The sequence below is a fragment of the Stenella coeruleoalba genome (assembly GCF_951394435.1).
Source record: "Stenella coeruleoalba genome assembly, chromosome: 13".
NCBI lineage: Eukaryota > Metazoa > Chordata > Mammalia > Artiodactyla > Delphinidae > Stenella > Stenella coeruleoalba.
The window spans coordinates 58056299-58084110 of record NC_137159.1 but is presented as its reverse complement, the minus strand read 5'-3'; the positions used below and the strand labels follow the sequence as shown (position 1 = coordinate 58084110).

The 27812-nt window shown below is 41.8% G+C and overlaps 1 protein-coding gene across 15 annotated transcripts in view; it reads right to left on the bottom strand.

The window, feature by feature from the left end:
• The window catches only part of SLC8A1 (solute carrier family 8 member A1), a 409922-nt gene that overhangs the window by 24080 nt on the left and 358030 nt on the right, over positions 1–27812 (bottom strand). For all 15 annotated transcript variants that reach the window (XM_079940652.1, XM_079940657.1, XM_079940646.1 and 12 more), the window contains one exon: positions 18083–18358. In XM_079940652.1, coding sequence (XP_079796778.1) covers positions 18083–18358 — 276 coding nt within the window. The remainder of the gene's footprint in view (positions 1–18082; positions 18359–27812) is intronic.

Below are 27812 nucleotides of genomic sequence, written 5' to 3'. Positions count from 1 at the left end.
AGAAAGTAAAAAAAAAAAAAATCCTGTTTAAAATTGCATCAAAAAGAATAAAATACCTAGGATAAACTTCACCAAAGAGGTGAAAGGCCTATGCTCTGAAAACTATAAAACACTGATGAAGGAAACTGAAGATGATACAAAGAAATGAAAAGATCTCCCATGTTCTTGGATTGGAAGAATTAATATTGTTAAAATGCCATAATTACCCAAAGCAATCTACAGATTTAATGTAATCACTATCAAAATACCCATGACATTTTTCACAGAACTAGAACAAATAATCCTAAAATTCACATGGATCCACTAAAGACCCTGACCTGTCCAAGCAATCTTGAGAAAAAAGAACAAAGCTGGAGCTATCATGTGCCCAGATCCCAGACTATATTACAAAGCTAGAGTAATCAAAACAGCATGGTACTGGCACCAAAACATACACATAGATCAATGGAACAGAGAGCCCAGAAATAAACCCATGCACCTATGGTCAATTAATCTATGAAAAAGGAGGCAAGAATGTACAATGGAAAAAAGACAGTCTCTTCAACAAGTGGTGCTGGGTTAACTGGACAGCTACACGTAAAAGAATGAGATTAGCACATTTTCTTACACCATGTACAAAAATAAACTCAAATGGATTAAAGACCTAAATGTAAGACCTGAAAACATAAAACTCCTATAATAAAACATAGGCAGAACACTATTTTGACATTAATTGTAGCAACTTTTTTTGGATCTGTCTCCCAAGGCAAAGGAAATAAAAGCAAAAGTACACAAAACTTAAAACCTTTTGCACAGCAAAGGAAGCAATCAACAACATGAAGAGACAACCTATGGAATTAGCTGGAGAAAATATTTGCCAATGATATGACCGACAAGGGGTCAATATCCAAAATAGAGATTGCTGATACAACTCAATATAAAAAAAAAACAATCAGGGCTTCCCTGGTGGCGCAGTGGTTGAGAGTCCGCCTGCCGATGCAGGGGACACAGGTTCGTGCCTCAGTCCGGGAAGATCCCACATGCCGTGGAGCGGCTGGGCCCGTGAGCCATGTCTGCTGGGCCTGCGCGTCCGGAGCCTGTGCTCCGCAATGGGAAAGGCCACAGCAGTGAGAGACCCACGTACCGCAAAAAAAAAAAAAAAAAAAAAAATCAAAAAATGGGCAGAAGAACTGAATAGACATATTTTCCAAAGAAGACACACAGGAGGCTAACAGACACATGAAAAGATGCTCAACATCACTAATTAATAGAGAAAGGCAAATCAAAACAACAATGAGCTATCACCTCAAACCTAGCAGAATGGCTACCATTAAAAAGTCTACAAATTACAAAAAGTTGGAGAGGATATGGAGAAAAGGGAACCCTAATACACTGTTGGTGGGAATGTAAATGCATGCAGCTGCTATGGGAAACAGTATGGAGGTTCCTTAAAAAACTAAAAATAGAACTACCACATGATCCATCAATTCTACTCCTGGGTATATATCCGAAGAAAACAAAAGAATCAATTCAAAAAGATACATGTACCCCAATGTTCATAGCAGCACTATTTACAGTAGCCAAGACATAGAAGCAACCCAAGTGCCCATCAACAGATGACTGGATTAAGAAAATGGTATATATATATACATATTTTATATATATATATATATATACACACATGTATATATGTATATATATAATATGTATATATATAATATGTATGTATATATATATATATATATATATATATACACACACACACACACACACACAATGGGATATTAGCCATAGAAAAGAATGAAATTCTGCCAAGTTTAGTAACGTGGATGAATCTAGAGGATATTATGCTTAGTGAAGTAAGTTAGAGAAAGACAAATACTGTATGACATCATTTCTATGTGTGGACTCTAAAAAATAATACAAATAAATGTATATGCAAAATAGAAACAGACTCACAGGTACAGAAAACAAACCAGTGGTTACCAATGGGGAGAGGAAAAGAGGAAGGGGCAAATTAGGGATATGGTATTAAGAGACACAAACTACTATGTATAAAATAAAAAAATATATCATATAGCACAGGGAATTACAGCCATTATCTTGTAATAACTTTTAACAGAATATAACCTGTAAAAATACTGAGTAACTATGCTGTATACCTGAAATTAATATAATATTGTAAATAAGTTATACGTCAATGAAGAATAAAACAAATGGATAAGATTAAAAGAAACTGAAATAAGATTACTAAAAAATGATGGAAACAAACTTATACACATTTGTGTTCTTAATCTTCCATGAACTCTCTGTCTAAATACACCAAACCATTTAGTGCTCCGTTTCATCCCATACTCTCTGCCTCAATAATTTACATTTCATTCACTTTCTCATACCCAATCTCACATGTCCAAGTTCTACTCATCCTTCAGGGCCTAAGTCAAAGTCCAGCTCTCCACAGACCTTCCCAGACACCCAGTGGAAACAAGAGCTACCTTTTCTGAGCCACCGCAGCATATATCCTAAGCTATGTCATTTCCTACTTTGTGGTACACCTTCATTTACCTCACTGAAGTGCAAGTTCATTAGAGCAGAGGCTGCTTTTATTCTCCATATGTTCAGTACTTGGTATAATATCTGGCACATGGTTAATTTTTAACAAATGACTGGGTAAAAAGGCCTTAAGCGTGAAATCATTGAATCAATAGATATTATAACCCATAACACAATATGGCATCCTGTCAAATATTTGTGAAGAGATGTTTGTCCTAATCATTGGCCATATGGAGACCTAGAGACGAAGGTCCAAACTGGCTTTAGAGACTTTCTCTCATGCCTAACACATAATATTTCAATTAAATATATCAGTTATGCTTATAAGAGGTATTCAATAAAAAAATTAAATGACAATCTATTGTCATGAGAAAAAACATAAAACAATGTAAAGTTCAGTGCATACAGTTCATATGTATAAATATTCATTACAATGTTAACAGTGTTTATCTCTAGGGGGCAAGGTTATGAATGGTTTATGTTTTCTTCTGTTTGCTCACTGTCCTTACCGAATTTGGCAAACATGCACCCCGTTTTGTGATATAAAGAAAAAAAAGGACACGGCCTTGAAAGGAAGCTTCTGACAACTGAGAGATCAACTTCATTCAATACAGTTATTTAACTGAGAAAGGAATAGAGAAACCTCAGTCAAGATGGTCTTTGGTCCCACTCTTACCACATACACCCCTGGCCCCTTCAAGAGGGGAACAGTATGTAAGGTAAAATAATTTCCCTGTGTGCAGAAATCTAATTTCAGATTCTTTGGTTGTTTGGATACTCTAAAATGACAAATGAAAAATAAAGGTAATATACTACATAAAATAAAATTTGAAAGATAGATACAAGAATGCAAATGATTGGGCTTCCCTGGTGGCGCAGTGGTTGAGAGTCCGCCTGCCGATGCAGGGGACACAGGTTCGTGCCCCGGTCTGGGAAGATCCCACATGCCGCAGAGCGGCTGGGCCCGTGAGCCATGGCCGCTGAGCCTGCATGTCCGGAGCCTGTGCTCCGCAACGGGAGAGGCCACAACAGTGAGAGGCCCGCATACCGCAAAAAAAATAAAAATAAAAGAATGCAAATGATTGTTGGGATTGTATTTCTTTGCTTATTAATATTTCCTATTATACTTACAAAGAATGTATTTAGTCTCATCTAAATAATGGGGCCTGTCTGGGAAGGGATGGAGGGTTGATTTTTAGCCTTTCCTGGTTCTTTCAGTAGTCATGGATATGGCAGTCAAATCCTTAGATGGAAGGAAGGCATCAACATACAATACACAAAGCAGGTACATTTCACAGGGTGAGGAGGGGGAGTGGAAGAGATGAAGAGGATATTTCCTGGCCATTAGGTGCTGGCCTAGAGCTCAGAGACATGAAGGTAGCCAGGACAGGCCATAAAGTGGAACAAAAACTCTAAAAAACAAATTTCACCCACTATAAAATATTCCCAGGGCCGGCTGTGAAGGGAAGAGATATGTCTCCCTTGGTTTCCTTCCAACCCCTCCTGTCAAGCAATGAAGGACTGTAGAGCGAGGCCAAAGTCCTCATTTAATTTTGTATTACAGCAACACATTTTATTTACTAAGAGTTGATTTTATTGACTTCAACTCACAAAATTGCTTTGCATATTCACTGGACCTGACAAATACTTTTTACAAACTTGATAAGGGATTTGTGCCCTTGGCATGTCTGGGAAGGGATGTCACGCCCAAGTCTTTTATCATTTGTACCTGGGCTCTTACTAGAGATGTCATTTGTTATGCAAAGACCAGAGAATAAGGGGTAGGGCTCTCTCTAAGCTGCTGTGAATATGTGATGAGTCTGAGCTCTCCTGTCATGTTTTGTCCTTGTCTCTCTCCCAGGTACCAACACAGCTTAGTATTTAATACATGTTTTTTGATAAATAGCTCTTAGTTTTACAACATCTTACAATTTTTAAAGCACTTCCACAGATGTTATACTATTTGTTCTTCCTGACAATTCTGGGGTGGGGGGTGGCTGGGAACAGTACAATCAGCCCCATTTTTTCAGGTAGGGAAACTGAAGCTCCCTAGGGTGGATGGGCTGTGAGTGCAGAGGGTGAGCCTAGAACCCACATTCAGTGATGCCTGTTGCCCAGGTCTTCATGCTGCAGTCTCGTTTCTAGGATCCTTTATCATATCCTGTTCTCACCACATATTACCCCATGCTCTGAACCTAACACATCTAGATTGCCTAACTCCCAAGGCTGCTGCGGATATCAAAGAGATAATTACACAAATGTACTTTTTGAACAATGAAGCTATGCAAATGTAGTTACTGTTCTGTGTTCAGTGCAAAGGCCCTGCCCTCATGAAATCATTAATACCTTGGTGTGGATCATTTGTTGCATATTCTGAAGCTATAATGAGGCAGGCTGGGACCCTTTACTGGAGTGCTTGCACCTGGACAATTGTCTCCTCAAGCAACAAAATACAAAGAAACTAGAAGGGATTAAAAATAACTGCATGCATGTGCAGTTGACGCAAATTATGGACAAAAAGATACAAAAAGACCAAGAAAACTCAAGTGCCACTTCTGAAGAGCCCGGAGCAAAAGCAGGGTACTCTGCCTGCCCCCTGCACACAACACCACTAAAGGGGTGGGCAGAACACCTAAGCCAGCCCTCTGGCCCGACCACTGGACACCCCCCTAGCCTCACCCCGTATAAGGAACAAACTTGCCCTCCCTTGGCGAGTGGGCAAGCAAGGGAACCTGTTACTTGCTTTTGCTCCCCGCTGCTGCAGCAGGGGCCCAAATAAAGCCTTGCCTGAATTTCTTTTCTGGTCTCTGATCGATTTCTATTGATTAAGGGGGCCAAGAATCCTGGTTGGTAACAATCACCCAGAATATTTAGATGGGAGGAGAAAGCGTGTTGGGAAGAAACACTCAAGGCACTGACATCCTATCTGGTCAGAACAGATGGCGTGGGAGTGACAAGAGTACTAGCTACCAGAGAGAGAAGGAAAACACCAGGCAACTCAAAGGCATTATTTGAAGTGGGGGGTCCAAGGAATGCAATACTTTTTCATAGTTCCTAAGACTAGAACTGTCTGGGTAAGTCTGCAAAGGGAACACCAAAGGCTTCAGTGATTAGGTGACTTGCCAACCATCAGTGCTATAAGGAGTCATACCACCCTATTAAAATACCATCCCCACACACACTCGATTCCACGATCCTGTTTTGTTTTCTTAACAATATTCATCCTCACTGCTATCTGAATTTTATCATATTTTTGTTAAGTATCTGTCTTCTATTTCCCTCTAACTCCACCGTGTAGAACAGGGCCTAGCACTTAGTGTGTGCTCACTAAATATCTGTAAAATAAATGAAAACGAAGGCAGAATGGCTCAGAAGCCTGTGCTTTGCCACTGTATCATATTGCTCCCTTTGTTTTCATTTTTAAAAATTTCCATGCCTAGTGACTGGTGAAGAGGGAAGACTGCTTAAATATTTGAGGATCAAAGATGCCACGTTGCCTCTGGGAGTCAGTTTGGGGGTTCCTCATTAGCTGTCGGTATCATCTGTCAGAAGAGTTTTTTAATTTTGAATATTACTAGTCATTAATATCCCCCCATAGACTCAGCTCAGGTGTAGAAGTTGTAGAAGATCAGGTTTAATTCTTACTCTTAGGACAAGAACACTTGGTATAGCAGAAGTTACTGACGTCAGGTTCTTGTCTGTGGTTTGCCCCCTTTCTCCCGAAATGTGAAACTCCAGAAGCTCAGAAGAAAGGGCAGGCAGTACCTGGAACCACTCCTAATGCAGCCTCACACTGAGAGCCGACGCCCTCTGAACAGCCGGCCTCTCATTTGACAAATGGGTTAGTTTAGGGGCTTTGCTTTGCCATATTTCAACCATCTGAGGCATCACCGTCCATACCTAGAATCCTTCAGAGCAGGACATTTTCACAATCCTTGTGCACAATTATGATTATTTTTCTTTTGCAACTGTAAGTCAGGAATGAAAAGGTGTAATTAGTCCTCTCCTGGGCCCATTTGTGGACCCCAGTGGGGATCATTTTAGTTTGGGACTACAGCAAGCCCTGCTTGTTATCTCAACACATGTGGGGTTTTTTTGTTTTTTTGTTTCTTTTTACAGAGGTAACCTAATAATAGCTTGAAATTTATGGAGGACCATGTCAAAAATCCCCCTGGGCTCCAGAGGGCAGGCGAGGGGAGAGGGGAGAGAAAACACCACATAATTTCCTGATTGTAAATAACTGAACCAATATAAGCTCTCTTCTCCTGGTACACAAAATACTGGATTTATAGGTGCTGAGCTAAACAGAGGTTATCAAAAATGGTCACGAATAGAATTGGCATTTCTGGATCATGTGCCAGAAACTGTGGCTGAACCATATAAAGCATTTTATCGATTTAAATCCTTTTCTGGAATAAAGCAGAGTATAAACAGTCATGCATAGCTCGTGCTTCCTTCCTGCGGAGAGGCAGGATGCAAAGTCTGTGTGCTGAGGGGCAACAATGGCGTTCCAGCTGGCATCGTGCATAAATGCCAAGCACCGTGATTTCAGAGCCAGAATACACACCATCCCCAACAGATACTAAAATTCTTCTCCAGTCGCATGTAAGATTCGCCTTGTAAATTGAGTTAGCATCTCATTTGCCTTTTCTAAAAATACCAAGGCACCTTAAATTTGTTTTGTTGCTCGTGCAGTACTCATGACAGGGAAATTAAATTATGCTTTTTTATAGCCCACAGTTTTTTAAGTTTAGTAACAATGTATCGTTCTTGGGGCGGGGGGCGGGGTCCTGGCACATGCCTCTGTTCTATAGGCCTTGGTCTCTGTTCCTAATGGTTTCCATGGATTTGTACTGATCCAAAGGCCAACACGGTGATACACAGGGGCCGTGGATGAGAATAAGCAGCTGAAGCTTGCCTCCTTAGTACTCTGTTATGATAAACTAACTAAAGGACTTTTAAAGTTTTTATTTGGTATTAAACGAGGTGTTACCCCAAGATTCATAGTGCTCATTCCAAGTACCACTGCGTGATATTTTCTCCCAGCAATCCCTAATATATGAGCCAAGGTTACTGCTGGCGGGAGGGTAATGGGACTGTTTTAAAAGGTGAGCAAATCCGTATATGCACAAAACAATGAAGATGAAAAACGTCTCACACACGTAGACCGTAAACGTCTGTAGGGATTTTGTGATGAAATAAAAATGTTTAAATCTTACAGAATCCATGGTAAATCCCTAACATCATGTAGAACAAGTATAATTACTATCACATAGAGAATCCATGACATTTTAGCATTAAAATCGGTCCTCTTAAATATTGAGAACAGACAAATCTGTCAAGTCAAAAAGTATATCAGCGGTTATCTGGGGCTGGAGATGGAAACAGCGATTACCTATGTATGGCCATGAGGGGTCTTCCTGGGGTTATGAAACATTCTAAACCTGGATCAGGTTGTAACGGTTGCACAACACAGTAAATTTACTAAAAAAAAAAAAAAAATCACTGAATTGTATACTTCAAATGGGTGAATTTTATGGTATATAAATTATGTCTCAATAAAGTTGCTTAAAAATGCAGGCTGGGGCTTGAATTTAAAAGAAAAGAAAAAAACAGTGGCCCTTGAAAACTGTCATTTTCATTATCTTATTTTCAAATGTGCAAAGGGAGAAAGGAAAGTCATCACCTGTACGTTGTTTATCGGTCACTCAGTAAAGACCCACACTTGTTAATCCACAGGAAGGAAAACACCTAACATGCTCTCCCTACACTTGACGCTTGCTCCCTTTGGAATACACCTTGAGAGAGAAAAGAGGAAGCTTACATTTGTTTACGACGCACATCCATAATCCCACGTCTCTAAACACAAAACACACACACACACACACACACACACACACACACACGCGCGCGCGCGCACGCCCCTGAACAGCATGATGTTTCTGCCAGGTGTCCTTGGTTTGGCTGACCTAGAGTTTATAAAAAGGCCCAGTTAAGAGTAGGATGACATATTTTTAACTCCCCTTCCTTCACACCGTGACTGTTACGAGACAGTGAAGGTGGCTGGCATGCGGTTGGGACACTAATCCTAAACCTGCAAAGCTTCAGATAAGGCGTGACACACGCTGAGTACCCCTGCTCCCCGGACCACCTCCTGCTAGATGACAACCTTGTTATCACCCTGGCTCCTCCCCAGCCTTGTGCTCAAGGCCAGGTGCCCATGCAGCGCTGCCCTTTGAGAAAAAGAGGGGTTGTAACTGACAATGAAAAAAACTTAACAGGATTGAATACAAACTCTTCTTTTGTAGAGTTTAAGTTTTGCAGAAGGAATAAAGGATGCAAATACAATTTTGAAATGGGTCTTTTCCAGGCTGGCTTTTACTAAATGCTTTTGGGCTTGCTGCATACAGTCTATTTTTAGTTGAGGATAATAGGCGTTTCTGGTGCCATTTATGGAGCAAATGTTGTGAAATCTGGTGTCTGGCTTTCCTTCATTTCGCTCTGTCCTTGTAAAGTTTTGCTTACGTAGGATCCCTTCAATTTTAATGACATCACCCATTCGTGGGAAAGTGCGCTAGAAAGTACAGGGTGTTTCACCCCCCAACAGCTCCTCACTGGTGTGAGGTTAAGATAAGTTTCCATGAAAAGACATTTGAGTGACTGGGGTGGCCCAGGGCTGCTCCTCTGGCTGTGTCCCTGGGTGGCTTTGCCACAGATCAGAGGGCCCGTTTGCAGCAGTTCTGACCTTTCCTGGTGGCAAAGAAACTGACTGTGTATTACAGCATTTGAAAACAAAATATACCTGCCCTTTAGGGTCCTCTTGGGAGAACTGACACCATAGCCAGTGGGAAATCTTGGCTCAGAGTAAAGTAATTCTGTTTTCATTCCCATTTAAGATGATGTGAAATGTTAATCCTCCAGTTTAACATGTATACACACGGGAGCAGTGACACTTCCTCTTAACTTGCGCAGAGTTGAAATGCCAGTGCTCAGGGGTTAAAGCTCACAGAGAGTCAGAGGCACGGCAGGAGACAGGAACACATTTGGGGATGTTCACCTCATCAGAATTCTTAACATAGGATAATAATAAAAATAGCCTGAGAATGTTCTTGACTTTCTGTTTCTTCAACGGCTGCAATATAGCAGAGCTAAAAATACCGTGGGAAGCCTAAACCCATCTATCAGTACGTTCAAGGAGAAGGGGAAAGAGGTCTAACATTTTTTACCAGGTCCACTATATGTAGGGCCTTGCACTGGATACTGTATAAAGGCATTCTCATATAGTCCTCAACTCTGAGGTGGATTTTCATGTGCCCATTATCCAGGTTAAGAAACTAAGGCTGAGAGAAATGAAGCAATTTGCCTCTAGTAAGTGGGGGAGGGTGGGTTTGAACTCAGGTCTATCCGAATCTAGAATTCATGTTCTTTTATACTCTGTTTGGTGCATGTTCACTAACATGGCAGTAGAGAAGATTTTGCATAATTTTTCTGAGATTGAGACTGTTAACCAGTTAACCTGTGAGTCCAGCAACGAGAACACCGCATCTGTTTGAAGTAGTATGGAGAGGAAGTGATTCAATCAGTCTGATTCCATCTCCAAGGTAGCTCAGATGACTGCGGGAATTCAGAGTGACTGGGTACAATATCCCCTGAGAAGAGTTTTGTTCTGGGTGGGGTGCTGCTGTGTTGCCTTATGACCCCATCTCTTTGGTTATCTCAGGGGCAGGCTGAGTGCGTATGTGGCTAGATGCTTTGGACGGTAACCTCTAGCGATCCTGCCCCCTGGGCTTCTACTTCTGCTAGAACACTGGAACTTGATTTCCTAAGCTGCCCTTAGGTCTTTGCAAAACATGACTGCTGAGAGAGCATCCCCAATACACCCTTCCTGGGCCCCACTGACCCCAGTGCCTGGGCAGCCACATATCACAGGCAGCTTTGGTCTAGACCTGGAATGACCTAACCTCCCGTGTGGTTTCGCTTAGCAGCCCATGGCTGTGCTGATGAAGGTTATCTTGGCATGCTATTTTTCACCAGCTAGGTCAGAGTTGAATATGTTTAAGAGTTTCCAGTCATCTTAGTATTTCCTACATATAAAAATTGAAACACTAAGAATCTATGGGTAGAAGATTAGGTCTTTATTCATTTCTGAAGTTTTTTGAAGCATGGACTCCATGAGGTGTTTGATGCCAAAGGGAATAATGATAGTGTCAGACCTCAAGGAGCTTGAGTATAATCCATTGTTGCATGCTTTAAAAATGGAAAATACTAAAATTAAGGCAAAAAGGGAAATGAGGGATTTCCCCCAAATTGTAACCTATATGGGAAAGAGTATATGAAATGCTTACTTTGAAACTAAATCCCAGGTAGAATGATAGAGCGGTTAAATAACAGATTATAAGAAAGAGATAATATGGATTCCACCATTTACCACTAATATAAACTTGGATGAAATATGGTCAAATCATTTCTCTACAAGCCTTAATTTTCTCATGTACTGGTGCTCACTCTCCTATATGCTGTTAAGTAGCCTTTACACAGGGCCACCACTATATACATCCATGGATGTGGTACCCCGTACAGCTCCAGGGCATCATTTAGATGATGCTGAGCTCTTGAGATTGTAGCATACAACCTGGGCAACCATGTAAATCACTTCAGGATCCACTTAGAGATGAAGCAGCAGGACATAAGTTGTAAGTAAATGTTACTTAAGCATACTCTAGACTATCTTCGTTTTCAGAGGTGTTAGAAGTCAGGAAATTGAAAACTGAAAAAAAGGAATCAATTGCTAATATGTTGTTACAAAAACAAATATATTTTCTAGCACAGTGCCAAACAGATAGAAAAATCTCATTTTCAGGAGATGGGTCTAAGGGACCAAAAAACCTTGGGAGGAGGGAAAGTCACTTCAAATAACTTAATGATATAACCTAAACAAGATAATAAATCATGTATAAGGTACCAATGGTATTTATGCCTAGCACACAGTTGGAGCTACGTAATAAATTAAAAGAATTTCCTTCTCTGGTCATAAAACTTTTCATTCTCATTTTCTGACGGTTTCTATTCCTCTTTTGGCATTTTGAGAGTTGATCTCATGTAAATAATGATCATTATTTCTTGCCTTTTATACCAACTTACAGTTTACAAAGTGCTCTGAAATCTGTATTACTTAAATCTCACCAACTCTTTAAATTGCCATGGGTTATTATGGCTATTTTGTAGGCAAGAAAAGCAAGGCTGGGTCAAGAAATTAATTCCAGCAACACAGCGAATAATGGTTAGAAGCTCTCTTTCCTGAATTCAGTTCTAAAGTTCGTTTCTACACCCTCTTGGTGCAGTTCACCAACACTGCAATCAGAGAACAAAGTGAACAGCTAGTATGGCCGTTTATAGCATGTATTTCCTATTGTATAGGAGTCTGGAAGTGGTAACTTAAAAATGACATACAATTTCTCTAAAGAAAGATTTTTTAAAGAGATTCCATATACAAAATAGGGAAACTCCCCTAAAATCGTCTATTTCCTACTCCTCCATGCCTTAAAATCTAGGGCGAAATAATTCCTACTTGACAGAACTCAAAGCATATTCGAAACACTGCAAGCAAACGGAAGTCTGACAATGCCAATGGTTAAGGGACGGCCTAGGATACCCAAGCTTTAAACTGTTCTGGTCCCAAGAGTAAACAACCAGTAAAGGGAAGATAAAGTGGGCGGTAGGCGAGCTTCAGGCACAAGCCCAACCAAGATGTATGGAGAAGGACCAAGGCAGGACTTAGGTCCAACTATTCCCAACTCATCAACATCTCGGAGTTTCCTCTGTCATTCAGGAGGAATACTTACTTCTATTTGATTTGATTGAAAAGGAGCAAGAGATGAAAGAAAAAAAATCCGTATTTGGAATATGACGTAGACGCTTGTCTTAATACACACAAGTTTTACTCAAGTAAATGACTATGGGCTAAAAGAATGTCAATTACAGGTGGTCCCTGCTACAGAAAAGGCTGGGCTACAAGTGTTCCTTCTTACACTTTTTTTTCTCTTGAATTTTGAGCCTTTTTTTCCAGAAAAGCAATGTGATAATAACATGGTTATGAACCTATGACTGGCTACTGCAAAATGCCTATTTAGCACTTCATAGAGAATACCTCAAGTTTTTTGGGCTCTGGACACGCAGGCCCAGTGGCCATGGCTCACGGGCCCAGCCGCTCCACGGCATGTGGAATTCTCCCAGACCGGGGCACAAACCCGTGGCCCCTGTATCGGCAGGCGGACTCTCAACCACTGCGCCACCAAGGAAGCCCCCAAGAATACCTAAAGTTTTAACGGTACTGGACTGAGTTCTGGGTCTTGGAAGCAGAGATTATAGGAGAGAAAAGAATGAAGAGAGAAAACACATCTTCCTCCTCAGTTCCCACCATAGACACAACTATGAATGAGAAAAAAATGTTTCTGCTCTGAGACTCTTAGTGCTCTGAAGTTTAGTTTTGACCCTTCTTACTACAGTAACCTACTCGGGTATATTCTACTCGTCAAAAATAAGCTACACTATAGAAATAGCTGTTCATCTCCCTTGATTCTAACTTTAATTCTTAGCTGAATCTACAAGGTGTTAGGAAGAAAGCAATCTGACAAACCAATTCATACTCATGTGTAAATGATTGTCCATTAATTTATAATATACACATACACAAACACATGCACAAACATAATTGCATTACTCATGTGTTAGCTAGGCATCATTCTGGGGGCCAGGGATATAACAGTGGAAAAGGGCAAGGTTTCTGCTCCCATGAAGCTTACATTTCAGTGAGGAGGGCTGGCCAATAATAACGCTCCAAAAGAAATAAACCAACAAATCCACAAAGTTATAAATAGGGTGATATAATACAGGAAAACTGGGTGACCGCTTTGCATTGTGTGGTTAGGGAAGGTCTCTTTGAATAGGTGACATTTAAGATGAGATATAATTGAAGACAAAGAGCCAGTCTTGTGCACATGAAGGGGAAGAGCACTTTGGACAGCTAGCACAACCCTGAGGAAGGAATGGACTTGGTGCATGAAGGACAAGAAAAAGGCCAGTGGGGCTGAAGAGCAGTGGGCAAGGAGGTAAACAGAACAGAAACACAGGAAGGGGCCAAATCAGTCGGTCTTTGTAAGCCAGATTTATGCTTTTGAAGTTTATCCTAAGTGAAAGAGGAAGCCTTGGAAAACTGTAAGGAGAAATGTGGTCTGAGTTACATCTTAAAACAATCTCTAGCAGAAGCATGGAGACAGGGGGCCACTGCAGGGATCAGATGAGAGAGGACGGCTGCCTAGACTAGCGTGGCTGTGGTAGAGACAGCTAAGTGGGTCTGATCAAGATATACTGTACAGGAGAGATCTGCAGGAGTTATGAATGGATTCACTGGGGAGGAGGAAAAAGGAATCAGGAACACCTGGGTAGATAATACTGTTTTCCTGAGAAAGGTGAGATATGGGAAGAATAGGTTTGGTTGAAGGATAAGGCAGCTGGGCAGTAGAAGCCAACAGTTCTATTTGGATATGGTAATTCTGAGCTGTGAATGACACATCCAGCATTGATGTAGGAAGGCGGTTGGTATATGAATCTAGAACGCAGGGAAAAGTTGAGGCTGGGGATCTGCGTTGGGTACTCACTGGCATATCGATGACGTTTAAGCCTTGGATACTGGGATGATGGCCCAGGGGGTGAGCATGGACCAAGAAGAGGCCTGGGGACCAGGCTCTGGCTCTCTCCAACATTGAGAGGTGGGAAGAGACTGTTCCTCTCTTCTCCAGACAGGCGGCTCTGTAGAAGGGCCATTCAGGCAGAGGCTGTTCCTCTATTAACAGTTGTGGGTCTTTAAGGTCTTATAAGGCACACCTGAGGGTGGTCAGGAGTCCTTTTCTGCCAGTAGGTTATAATGAACATTTCACTACCAGTTGGTATGAAGAAGCTCTGTCTCACCTGCAAAGTCATAAGCTCTTTTTTCCAAGATTTTGAATATGGTAAAAAAAAAAAAAAATACTATTAATGAGATACACAGATATTGAATCCCGCCCTGAGGCAGGAGAACTAATAGGGAAGGTTTTCAATGCCCATAAGGCCATCACAATCTAAGCATCTAAGTCCCACCTCCAGGAGGCAGCAGTTTACCGAACACTAGCCCAGAACCCTTCTGCCTTAGGAAAACTGTCAAGACTTCAGCCTAGACAAAGAGCTGGGCCCCAGGACCAATACAGATGAACGGTAGGGGTAAGTGAAGAGAATCAGTTCTCTTTTTTCTTCTGCCTATAGCAACTGGGCTTCGTCACTTGAGAATAGCATCTTTTTTTCCCCCGATAAGTCAGGAGATATAATAAAGCAATGCTTTTGTTTATGGTTTCCTTTGCTGTGCAAAAGCTTTGAAGTTTCATTAGGTCCCATTTGTTTATTTTTGTTTTTATTGCCATTTCTCTAGGAGGTGGGTCAAAAAGGATCTTGCTGTGATTTATGTCATAGAGTGTTCTACCTATGTTTTCCTCTAAGAGTTTGATAGTTTCTGGCCTTACATTTAGGTCTTTAATCCATTCTGAGCTTACTTTTGTGTATGGTGTTAGGGAGTGTTCTAATCTCATACTTTTACATGTACCTGTCCAGTTTTCCCAGCACCACTTATTGAAGAGGCAAAGTGAGAGAGTGGCATGGACATATATACACTACCAAACGTAAAATAGATAGCTAGTGGGAAGCAGCCGCATAGCACAGGGAGATCAGCTCGGTGCTTTGTGACCACCTAGAGGGGTGGGATAGGGAGGGTGGGAGGGAGGGAGACGCAAGAGGGAAGAGATATGGGAACATATGTATATGTGTAACTGATTCACTTTGTTATAAAGCAGAAACTAACACACCATTGTAAAGCAATAAAGATGTAAAAAAATAAAAAAAATAAAGCAATGCTCTGAAGCATCAGGGTTGAAGAATAAAGTCAGAAATATTGAACAAGATGCTGAATGAACAACTGGCCGTTTTTGGCGGGGGGAGGTTTATATAGATATGATCATCTGAGATTATCTGTGAATATATTGTTTGGGGAGTATGCTACACAGTTAATACTGCAGCAAATTATAGGAATTCTCCCACTAACAGAGCAAAGAAATCTGTTTCCCGATGGGAAGAATTTACGGCAGTGTAGGGAAACCATTTTGACAACTAATGACTCGCTGTATTATCCCACAGGCTTTCTTACCTCTTGATACCCCTACCTGGGTTCTGAGCTGTTTTTAAATGGCAGAACAAATGACTCCGAGCACTAGGTTCACTGTAATCCACATTTCATGTTACAGAAAAGAATTTAATCATACGGCTTCCATACTGTTCAAAAGAGTTCACTAATACAAGAGATACAGAGCCATTTTGGCAGACTGGTATATAGAAAAAGGAACCCGCTTTGAGATACTGGTATGACGAGTTGAGAAAAAGAGAAAAACACCCCAAGACATTTTCAGGCCCAAGGATTTCATGTAGGGAAAACATTTTTAAAATCCCTTTTAAAGCAAGAGATGCATTCGGTAGGATCAACTGCTGACTTTTCAGAAAGGCAGGCTAATTTTGGATAAGTGTCGTGAGACCTAAGTTTGCCTTCATTACCATAATTTGCACACATTCTCCTCAAGCGTTAAACCCATGGTCGAGAGTGTGTACTAACTTGGGCACCGCTTGATAGTGATTTAAGCCTGAAGGCAAGAAGGCTCCCCCATTTTCCTACAGTAACCTCTGATAGAGCCATGGCTAACGATGATGCTTAGTTCCTGTGGTTGTATACTTGTTCTCTAAACAAAGCAACTTAATATGAATACTGTAAGTTTTTCCTCTTGCTTGCTACATTTCTGGTCATTTTTGGAAAAAGTTAAAAATAAAGACCAAATATAGACCTGTTGGAACACCGCTGGGGTTGAGGGGGGATCAATCAACCCCAGTTGATCAGCAGTCAACCGGAAGACTCTGCACAGCCCTGCTCACTAAGGCGGGGAGGGAGAACACTCTCGAAATCCCTCAGCTCCTCCATTAACTCAGCTGGACCCCCAGAACCGTGCTGGGCCCAGCATGATCAGGACTCCTAAACAGTCGATCAGTTGTAATACACCATGTGCCACGGCTCACCAGGATATATCTGGACCTTTCATCCATCCTTCGTTTCTCAAGGGGTGAGGCGTCCAAATTCATACTCGTCAGATCCTCCTTAGCCATTCAACACCATAATCACAAGCGCTGCTCTTTTATTGAATTCCATGTCCCAGATGCTTTCCTAGCTATATAATTTTATAGGCGTTTTCTCCAATCCTTACCCTGATCCTGCAAGTTAATATGGTTTTCCCTATTTCATAAATGAAGAAACCGAGGCTCAGAGAAGTAATCTATCCATAGTCACCGAGATTGAATATCTGAGAAGAACAGCCAGTGATTTCAGTCCAGAGACACATGGTTTAAACTGTGCTTGCTTTCAGACTCAAAAGCCAGGTCGCCAACTATGGCAAGCGTTAGTAGAAGTCACAGCATTTTCATTAAGACTGTGGCAAAGTGGGAAAGTGGGAGAGGAATGGCACCATCCGCAGGGCTGTATTTCCCCTCAATTCCTGCCTTTTCCCAAGCCCACTGCAACCCTTGTCATTGACCTTCTGTTGGTAGAGATGCAAGTCTTGTTGCTCTAAGTTGAGACTACACATCTGTCAAGATGTCAGCTAGTGACGGGAAGTAGGTCCAGAACTTCAGTTACAATAAGCTCTGATGTGTATCAGAATCACCTGTGAGCTGAACACACATTTCTGGGCCCTTCTTTAGACCTTCTGACTCCATAGGTTGGCTGTGGGTCTCAGGCATTTGCATTTTTAAAAACAAACTCCCAGGTAATTCTGATGCCCATCAAAGTTTGAAAATTACTGCTCTCAATGTTATGTTCAGGAGGACGAGATCTTACTCAGAAGAGGGAGTACACATAGCGAGCTACAGTTGCAGGCTGGAAGAAAAATTCAGCTTAGCGGGAATGCATGAAGGGATGTCCACCTGGCCTGCTTATTTTGCTCAGGATAACTTTTTCCTGTTCTGATCCATGTCTGTTTTCTATTTACTCTCATTAATGTTTGGGTCAAGAGAATCATCAGGTCTTAAATATTTATCTTAGTTACCCAACAAATACCGCGCTTCATCCAAACTTGACTAAATACATAGAAGACAGAAATTTTGTTCTTGAAGATAATTCTGTAGTTGTGTTTTTGAAAGTTCTAATTGTAATGGGAAGCTGACCTATCAATCTATCCACCAAATCAATCTGCTCTCTCCGTGCAGGCAGGCCCTCTGGGAATGCTATCCTGTCATGATGATACTGACCAGCTTTCTAACCTTGAGAAATGCCATGACGATGTTCTGGCGGTGACCTTATGCACAGCTCTGGGCTTTTGTCTTTCCTAGGCCTGGTTTGTTAGCACGGCACTTGAAATTGTAGGAACAGAAGGGTCAAGAAAGCAAATGGGCTTCCGCTCCTGGGGGAATCACACAGGGATGTATTCATTACCTGGCACTGACGTTCCAAGTGCGACGAACACTACCGCGGTCACCGAATCCTTCAGGCCGATGGTGCAGCCGAAGTGGGAAGCCAGGTCTCCGATGAAAGCCGTCAGTATGCCAATCATGAGGATGGAGACGATGAAACACGCCCAGCCGTTCCAGTATTCTGTAGGGGGGACGAAGGCGAAGAGAACCTTCCAGAACACAGTCAGAAAGTGCATCACGTAATCGAAGCAGGAGGGCAGCTTCTCCTCCCCACATTCATCGTCGTCATCATCTTCCCCTAGAGAGAAAGGAATGAAGAATGTTTCATCAAAATCTGTGCTATCAGGGTTTTCCTCTCTCCCACTTTCTCCTTCCTAGGCCTGTTGGCCCTCCCTTGAGAGGTGGGTGAAGCTTTGGGTTTTCCAAGAGTCAATCATAATCAACCAAATCATTATTAAGGTACTGACATGCCCCCTTGCTGTGGTTCACGGATCAATAGCAAAACCTTAAGCCCCAACCAGTTCCGGTTATATGCAATCAACACATACTTTCTACTCCCACGTCACCTCCCGTGAGTATTGTCATTTCATGGAAATGAAAAGGATTTCTCCCCAAAGGCAGGAAAGTCGTGTGCCAGGCTTGGAAAAAGCCTCCTTTAATGAAAGATGACTGACAGTTCTTCTACCAGGATTCTTTCCTTCCAGCTTGGAGTCTAGCTCTGGGGATTCATGGCCATATGATCCTTTATAGGACCATGTTCTAACAGGGCCCTCCAGCTTCATCTCCTGCAACTACTTCAAACTCAAACTTCATCCCAGCTAAATGGAATTATTTGCATTTTCTAAAAAACTGTATGTAATGTACTTTCTCCTACTTTTGTCCTTTAGAACTAAACGTGCTTGGCATATCCTAATCCCTCCCTCTTTATCCTTTAAAAAAAAAAAAAAATCACTGCCCTTGTGAAACTTCCCCTGACCACCATCCTCCCGCCCCTTGCCCTCCAGCCTTCTGGGAACTTCTTGGGGCTTCCATAGCCCCCCCCCCCCCAACACTGCTAACACTGGATCACTGTGGTCCCTGAACAGCGGCAGGAGCACAAGGGAATTTTTTAGAAATGCAAATTTCTGGCCCCGCTGCATCAGAAACTAGGGGAGTGGGGGTAAGATGGGAGGTGTTTGAACAAGGCTTCCAGGTGATTCTCATGCATGCTTAATTTGAGACCAGTCTCTAGATTGTGCCTGTTCACTTTCCTTTTCCATTTGACTATGAGCCTGTCAAGGGCAGGAGTTTGTTCATTTTTGTGTCCTTAGTGTTTGGTCTAATCTCCAGCACGTGCATGCATGTATGAATTTCCACTGACTTTATGTAACTACTTAATTACATAATACACATAGGTAACTACTTAATTACATAACACACACACCTATAACAATGTTGCCAAGTAAATTCACAAAGCTTACTACTTAAAGGAGCCAGGAAATTAATAGTATTCTAAAACGGAAACTTCATTTACAATGTGATACAATCCCCATTCACATATTTTAAAATTGAGCTACTGAACGTCACCTCTTCTTGAAGTGGTGGCTAGTATATATTTACGTGTTTTGTAGCCATTTTGGAAAGAACTTCTCCTTGAGACTTTGTTTCACCACACCACCTCCCCGAACCTTGTCACCAGGGATCCACTTCCTCCAACCAATGCAGCCGGCAGCTGGTGAGGCTGTCACACTTCCCAGCTGTCTGCCCAATCTTAGATTGCCAGCATGGGGCAAACGTGCGTACTCTTCATGAGACGCTCCTTGGTGAGGCCCTCTGGAGCAGCACATAACTGGGAAACCCTCTTAAAGCCGAGGAGCTTTGAGGGAAAAGCGCCTCTCACAAAATACGAGGAGTGTCTGGATTTGTAACTTGTCATCTTACAGGACGAAAGAAGAGGCAATGGTTCGCTCTTCAGTGAGTGCACAGTCAGAATTATTATGCACATAAACTTTGGGGATCTGCAGAGAAAGTAGCCTCATCTTTGAGGCTCTGGAAGGTCTCCAATAAGCTCTTGGCAAGAAGCCCTCAGCAGACGGATGGAATCACCTTTGGAAACGAACAAGGTAGAGGACTTGACTCAGGTCAGCTGATGGAAAAGTGAGTGACACACTAGAGTGAAAGAGCCTAGTTGACCATGTTAAAGTAATTGATCAAGGAGGCCATTAGACGGGAGTGGCTCTGACGCCTTAGGAACGGGATGTGAGCAAGCCGAAACCTCAGCCAGAGTCAATTCCTATAAATACATTTGTATCTGAGAAAATGAAACCGAGGAACCAACATGCACAAACAGCCCACCTAGGCTCTCCTAGGTAAGGCAACTGCTTAAGCTAGAGCCACTCAGCTTCCTTGCTTCACTTCTGGGTCTGCTCTGTAAGAGGCTGTTCCCAGCTCCTAACGGCAGAGTGCCCCTAACCACTTCTGGTTTGATTCTGCCTGAGGTGAATCCATGTTTGCTCAAATAAACTCTTAAAAACTTTCAGTGTGCCTCAGTTTATAATCAACCATTTCCTACAGTGCTCACGCTGTAGGGTTCTTACATATTTCTAATATCATCCGTGCCTGAAAGTAGAAGATGCTTTTAAGGAAAAGCCATGTTGTGGACTGAATTGTATCTCCTCCAAATTCACATGTTGAAGCCTGACCCCCAGTCAAAGAGTGTGACTGTATTTGGAGATAGGGCCCTTCAAAAAGATGCTTCAATGAAAACGGGGCTGTTAGGGTGGCCCTTTATCCAATCTGACTGGTGTCCTTATAAGGGGGAATTGGGACACAGAGAGATAGCAGGGACACATGCACATGGAGGAAAGACCACGTGAGGACACAGCAAGAAGGTGGCCCTTCCTTCCCCCAAGTCAAGGAAAGAGGCCTTGGGAGAAGCCGAACCTGCCAAAACCATGATCTTGGACTTTTATCCTCCAGAACTGAGAAAACGCATTTCTATTGTTTAAGTTAGCGAGTCTGGGGTATTTTGCTATGGCAACCCTAGCAAATTAGTACAGCCCCTTTGGAAGCATCCTACGGCATAGCACTGACATATAGGAACAGCCACTCAGTGTTTCTATTACTTACTCCTTTCTTGTTTCCTTCCATTTCTTCTTTTTTCCTTCTGTTACTGAACCAGGTTCGTTTTGCCCCAAGCACAGCAAGCCAAAACGCTGAGAGTTTTTCCCCAAGGCAGCCAAGTGAAGAGACGGGAGAACAAGCCTCAAAGCTCCCTCTATGAAAGCAGAGGGTTCCGGGTATTTATGGGATGACCAATAAAGAAGCAGAGTGGTCTGGGGTGTGGGGAGCATGGGGAAAGGCGATTGGAAAAACGTGCGGTAACCTTGGTTCTGCTCAGGCGTACCTAAGCACGTTCAAAATGTCACTGAGCTAGCATCCACGCATGCCCAGTTGGAGCGTCAGCGGTCCCACCCAGTCTTAACCAGCTCAGTTCCAACTAGACACAGCTGACTCCAAGTCCCTAAAACAACTTGGGCCAACATCTTATTGTTTCAACTACTTGGAGGACCTGCAAGTCTCAAAATGGCCTTGATTAGTGAGGGCAGGTGAAATGGATTTGACTCTCAGTTTCACTTCTTTCACCTTTCTTCCCATTTCCCTTTTACCCTCCACTTGAGCTCCAGGTGAAATTCACTGTGAGAGCTGCAATTGTCAGTCCTTGTTTGAGGGGGGTAGGAAGAAGAGGACCATGCTAATGATTTCTCTACCTCCTTTTCTCCCTGCTTCCCAATCCAAAGGGGGGACTGCATGTACCCCAGGAAAGCTCAGAAAAAGCACTAGACTTTCTAGTTATATTTATTTTGTATCTGATCCTTCAAAATATCTATATTTGAAAATATTTTATCATTTTATAGGGGGTATGATTAAAACAGTTTGGAAAACACTAGATTTTAATCAATCATTCATAGAAACACAGATTATTCTGCCTCTAACTCTACAAAATTACTTAATTTGGGGTGTCTAAGTCTCATACTGTGGAGACGAACAAGAAAACAAATAATGAAGCTTCTGAGAAGAAATGACACTTATAAATTGAGAGTAGATGTTGTATTTGTCTTCAAGATGGAAATAATAACCCCTTTCCCATGAGGGATGTGCAAGGGAATAATTAGATCATTTCTGCAAAGTGTTTGAGGATATTTCAAGGTAATGATTATCATGGTAGTTATCATTATTTTCCTCCACTTAGGATTGTTACTGTGTTTCCCCATCATTATTTAATTACTTGGTCAAGATGCTGGGTCCTAAGGTGACATTCTCGGTTTTTAAAAACAAAATCTAATATTGCCCTCTGGAATTAACTTTATGACTTGTACGTGTACAATGCAAAATGTGTGTGTGTGTGTGTGTGTGTGTGTGTGTGTGTGTATGCATGCAAGAGAGAGAGAGAGAGGGAGAATTTCCTTCTGTAGGCTTCCAACATTATAAGGAATATTAAACATCTTAATGTTTAAGTCTGGACTGGGAGCCCATCTGTTTTATTGCATTTGAAAGTAGAAGTGGCTTCCCATCTTTTTCCTGGAATCTCACTGCTCTTTATAAATTTTAATCTCCCACTCAGATGTTATTTAAATATTAAAAATGACCCCTGACTGCCATGTATGAGACACAATTACTTTGTCTTGGAGAAGGACAAAGAAATATTATATTCATTCATCACCACCTGGACTGTACTTAAAAGCGTGCTCCTTGCAAAGAGCAGTGGAGCATTAAACACACACACACACACACACACACACGCACACACACACACACACACACACACACACGTGGAGCATCTTTTATGTGATGGTAGAGATGACAGTAATTTGCTGGTATGTTTGCCAGCTCAGGGTTACTGGATGCTGTGTAATTCTTTCGAGCCTCTCTTCTGTATTAGCAAAGAAACAGGCAGGTTGGTGGGTTTCCTTTTATAGGATCCCAAACAAAGGATCCTCTTATCCCAGAATCCTTCATTTCAGCTTTATGGATTTCAGTAATGGGAAGATAACAAACAAGCTGTATTTGATTAATCCCTCCCATGGCTTTTTAAGTGGTTTCCTTGATTCATACTGGACTTCCTAAATATAACTACAAAAGTAGTCAATCATTAACATCACAGAGAGTGGACAGAGCATCCCTTCAACTACTGATATAATGGTACTTGCCCGGGCCCTGCTCTGGAGCATGAGAACAAGGGTACTGTCAGCACAATTAATTGATCAAGAAAGGCAATCCCTGGGCTTGGCACCTGCAGAGTACACAGCAGCTAAAGTAAACCAGGTGTTAATTTGTAGAGATGCTCAGGGTTTGGCCTCAGGGAGAACTTTAAGAACTAGAAATAGAGGCTGCTGGGGTGTAATGGACATTTGGGTCTGAAGACTTAAGTCAATTTCTGGTTCTAATAGCTTGTTTGGGGGCAAGACACTTGACCTTCCTGGGCCTCAATTCTTCATCGGAAGAGTTTCCTAAATCCCACATCACAGAGCTATTGTAAGGACCAGGGGAGGAAATGTCCAAGTCCTTTGTAAAACTGCAAACCCCTTTACAGACAGAGGTGCCATATTCCATCATTGTTATTTGTCAGAAGAAAGGTAGTAAATCAATATGATCTGAGTATCTTGATTGCACAGAATCTATATTCTGTTTGAATGAGCTGTTACCACTACAGCTTCCCCGAGCTGCTTGGTTTTAAGAAGAAAAAAGGAAGAAGGGAACAGAGGGAGAGAACATGATGGGGTGTCTACTAAATGTCAAACACTGAGCTAACTTTTTTCACATACCTGATCTTATTTAATCCCTACAATAACCGCATCATGAATCCCATCGTACGATGAAGTTCAGCGATGTTAAGTGACTTTCTAAAATAATGACACAATCAGTAAGTGGCTAAGTTGGGATTTGATCTAACAGCCCAGGGATCATTTTACTTCCCATGATGTCTTGTTGAAGCAAGTTGAAGACTACAGCATCGATCGTCACACACTGATTCAAAGTTTGAACCTGAGAATTCTTCTGATGCCCCGTGCTATAGAAATGCAATGTTGCCTTTTTGTAGGACTGTAAAAATGATGTTGCAGCATCAGTAATGTTTGTCTTCTAATTTACGTTCTAGCTATGATATGTTTTTGGCAGTCATCCATATGCTCTTTCTCGAGTTCCTGGGGACCAACTAAACCCAGGAGACAAGACAATACAGTAAGGGAGCGCATCATGGTTACGGCCGATGTTGAATCTCTAGAGTGTGGCAAGTTATTTTCATTTCCAGTCGTCCAAGGCCAACCATTTGAATCAAACATCCTGGTTTGCATCTAGCTCTTCACTCTAGAATTGGGAAAACTGGCCTAAATTATCACAACTCTGGAATGGAAAGCAGTTTAGAGAATCTTGTTAATCTGAGAAACTGACTTTCAATTCCTTCTAGATATTCATTTATTTATAATTAGTCCATTTTTATTTTGCAAGACTATCCTCCAACTATGAGAATAATGAGAACGATCAGAATGCTTTCCGGGAGCATGACACGATGGGTTTAGGATGGTATTTGTGGGCAACCACACTGCCTTCATGAGCTCTTCTAAGCCCAATAAGTGTTACTCAGCAGCCTCCTGTAATATACAAATCAATAGCCATGAAGGTGGATCACTACAGTGGTTTTCTTCATTCTGTGGACATTGTTTTGGGCATAATTTCTTTCTGAAATTGTATTCCTTTTTTCCCGTGTGGTTGATTTGATTTTGTTTCTCTTTAGTTTCTGAGCACAAAGATTTGTTCTCTTCAAACAGATTAACAAGCTAATTTGTTACTGAATGGGCTTTCTCTTCCATAGCTATCACTTTTTTTTTTTTGCAACCCGATATACAATAATTATAAATCAAGTTCTACTCTTCTGTTGTATATTTCCATTTCTCTTATTCAAAGGTTCTTACAAAATTACTAAACATTTTAAATGAAAGAAACTTTAGCAATCAGCTAATTTACCCCTTCTAATTTTAAGAGAACAAACTGAGAACTGATTCAACTGATGAATTTTTGTTCACCTGACAGAAAAACCCAAGCGAACTTTTTGGCCAAATACTTATTCCCTGATGCAAAGTAGAAGATGTCAGCAACTTTTCTTCCAAGTATATTGCAAGATAATTCCTTATCAACAGAGATCTCAAAACACAATTCACTCAAATTTCTAGATCTATGAGTTGCCAAAGCACAGGGAAAGAATACAGACATTTGCTTCTATCAAATGAAACGCGTGGGGATTAGAAAAATACCTGAACTTAAAGCACTGGAAGGGTTTCGGAACCTGCCCATGTCAGCTCCCTGTTTAATGTGAATTTCTTTAAAATCTCCTTGCCAAATAGTCACCCATGCCACACTTGAGAGTCTCAGCTATTAGGGAGTTCATAGTCTCACAATGCAGTTTAACAGCTCTGGCTGTCAGCTTGGGCTGGTAGGTCCATTCATTTGTCCGGGTCCCATTCCTTAAGCCATGTGGAGTAAGTTTAATCGTGTTCCACGTGACATTCCTTCAGGTACTTGATGCTGACTCCTCTCATTTCACCGTCAGTCCTCGCTCCAAGTTCAGTCTGGCCATGCTCCTCTGAGCAGTCTGCTGCTTCTTCTTTTTTTAATTTTTATTTTCTATTGGAGTCTAGTTGATTAACAATGTTGTGTTAGTTTCAGGTGTACAGCAAAGTGATTCAGTTATACACATACATGTATCTATTCTTTTTCAAATTCTTTTCCCATTTAGCTTATTACAGAATACTGAGCAGTGTTCCTGTGTTATACAGTAGGTCCTTGCTGGTTACCTATTTTAAATAGAGCAGCGTGTACGTGGAAGGGTAGGGGGAAGGGATAGATTGGGAGTTTGGGACTGACATGTACACAGCCTTCCTTTTTAGAATGCAGTGCGTGGAGCTGAATGCAACTCCAAGAGGCGCTTATTTGCCTGCGCCGGGGAAGGTCTTTCGCCATCCTCGTTCTGGGCACTTTTGTTAATGAACACATTGGGCTGACATCACACATTGTCATACGAGTAAACCAACATCAACAATCCACTCTTCCGAAGACATTTCTAGGTCATGTCTTCCATTTTCCACACTAGCATAATTGATTTTGGGGGACACAATTGTACAACCTTTCACCTATCCTTAATAGGAAGTGATTAAAAGAAGTGATTACTTACTGTCTTTTCAGTCCATGTAAAACTTTGTCATGAGAAAACTCGAACCTTGATAGCATACCAGCTCTTTCTAAGAAGTGTCACTCTTGAAGCCTTCTTTAAAATGTATTTGGATTATGACAAAGTCTCTGGGTGTGGCTAGTTATTCTTGTGGGTGGTGGGCTGTGGGCGCTTCTGATGGTCTCTAGTCTCACTGCCCTCGTCCCCTGCAGCCAAAGGCCTGAGAGCAAGCCTGGTCATATATCAAGAGGCTCGTCTTTACTAAGTCGTGGGGATCAGAATTAGTGTGGAGACCCCACGCCTAAAGTCCACTATGCCTAGACACCCACAGCTAGGAGTATGTCCTTTATTCTAGAGACGAATTGACTGATCTCTAGTTTTCATTCTATTTCCTTGGAGAGATGCATTGGATATCAACATCATGTTGTAAGAAATATGAGCTCGAGACTGCTGTAGCTTTGTGACTTGAACTTCTGGCCTGTTCTTAGAGGGAGAGGACACCTATATAGGCCCTGTTAATCATCCCCACCATCTACTTCCAAACCAGAAATAGCTATGGGCCATTCTGCCCCACAGGACCAGTGCGACTTTCACTCCATACTTGGGCGGTTAAGGAAAGGTGATATGGGACAATCCTGAAAGGGACACTTGAAGGCAGCTCACTCTCTGCGCATAACTTTCAACCCTGTTGGAAACAAATGAACCCCTGGGTGAAATTTTCCACAAAGAACAGAATGCTTAATAGTTTAGGTCATTATGGACCTTGTTAGGATGGTTAACACAGCACAAGAAATATCTAACGTGACAGAAATATTTCTCAGCAAATGTAGCCACTGTCAAAATGAAAAACGGATCCACTAAGGAGTTCTAGCTCCATGCAAGTTTGATTATTAGCCAAATGAATCAGTTTAAAGCTGAAACTCGACTGCTTAGCCTCTTTCATTGTAAAGAATTCCTCTATGTGAGCTGAGGGCTCCTAAATGACTGTGGGCTGACAGAATTAGTCACATGTGGTTTTTGCCCCAAGCTTAATTTTTGCAAAATCACTCCAAGTCAGGCTGAGTCTTGAAATTCAGAGGGTCCTCTTACCCTTTACTGATTGTAGGATTGACAGAATTTCAGGCTCTTGCAATAAAGGAGCATCTTGCCTGCAGACTGGAGCACCTAAGAAATAAACCTCCAAAAAGCAGCAGTGATACTCAGCAAGTGTAGATGCCTCCTGCCAGTTTAGATGGTTTAGTTAAAGCGGGTAGCATGTGGGCACACTAGATTCCAAGACTGGACCCAGGGCTCTGATAACTCTTTGTAAATACCAGCAGCTGTGTCTGAATTAGCCTCCTGGAATGTGGGAAGCTGAGCCTTGGGGGAACTGGGCAGCAATAACCCTGTAATTGTCAACAACAACAAAAATCAACATTATGTCCTAGGAAAATGTTGAAATTTATATAAACAGTAGATGTGTATCAAAGGTTGCCCCACATGCAGAGGAGCACCAAGATGATCTAGATTCTCTTAAGATGCTGCTGGGATTAAACTATAAATTCAGATT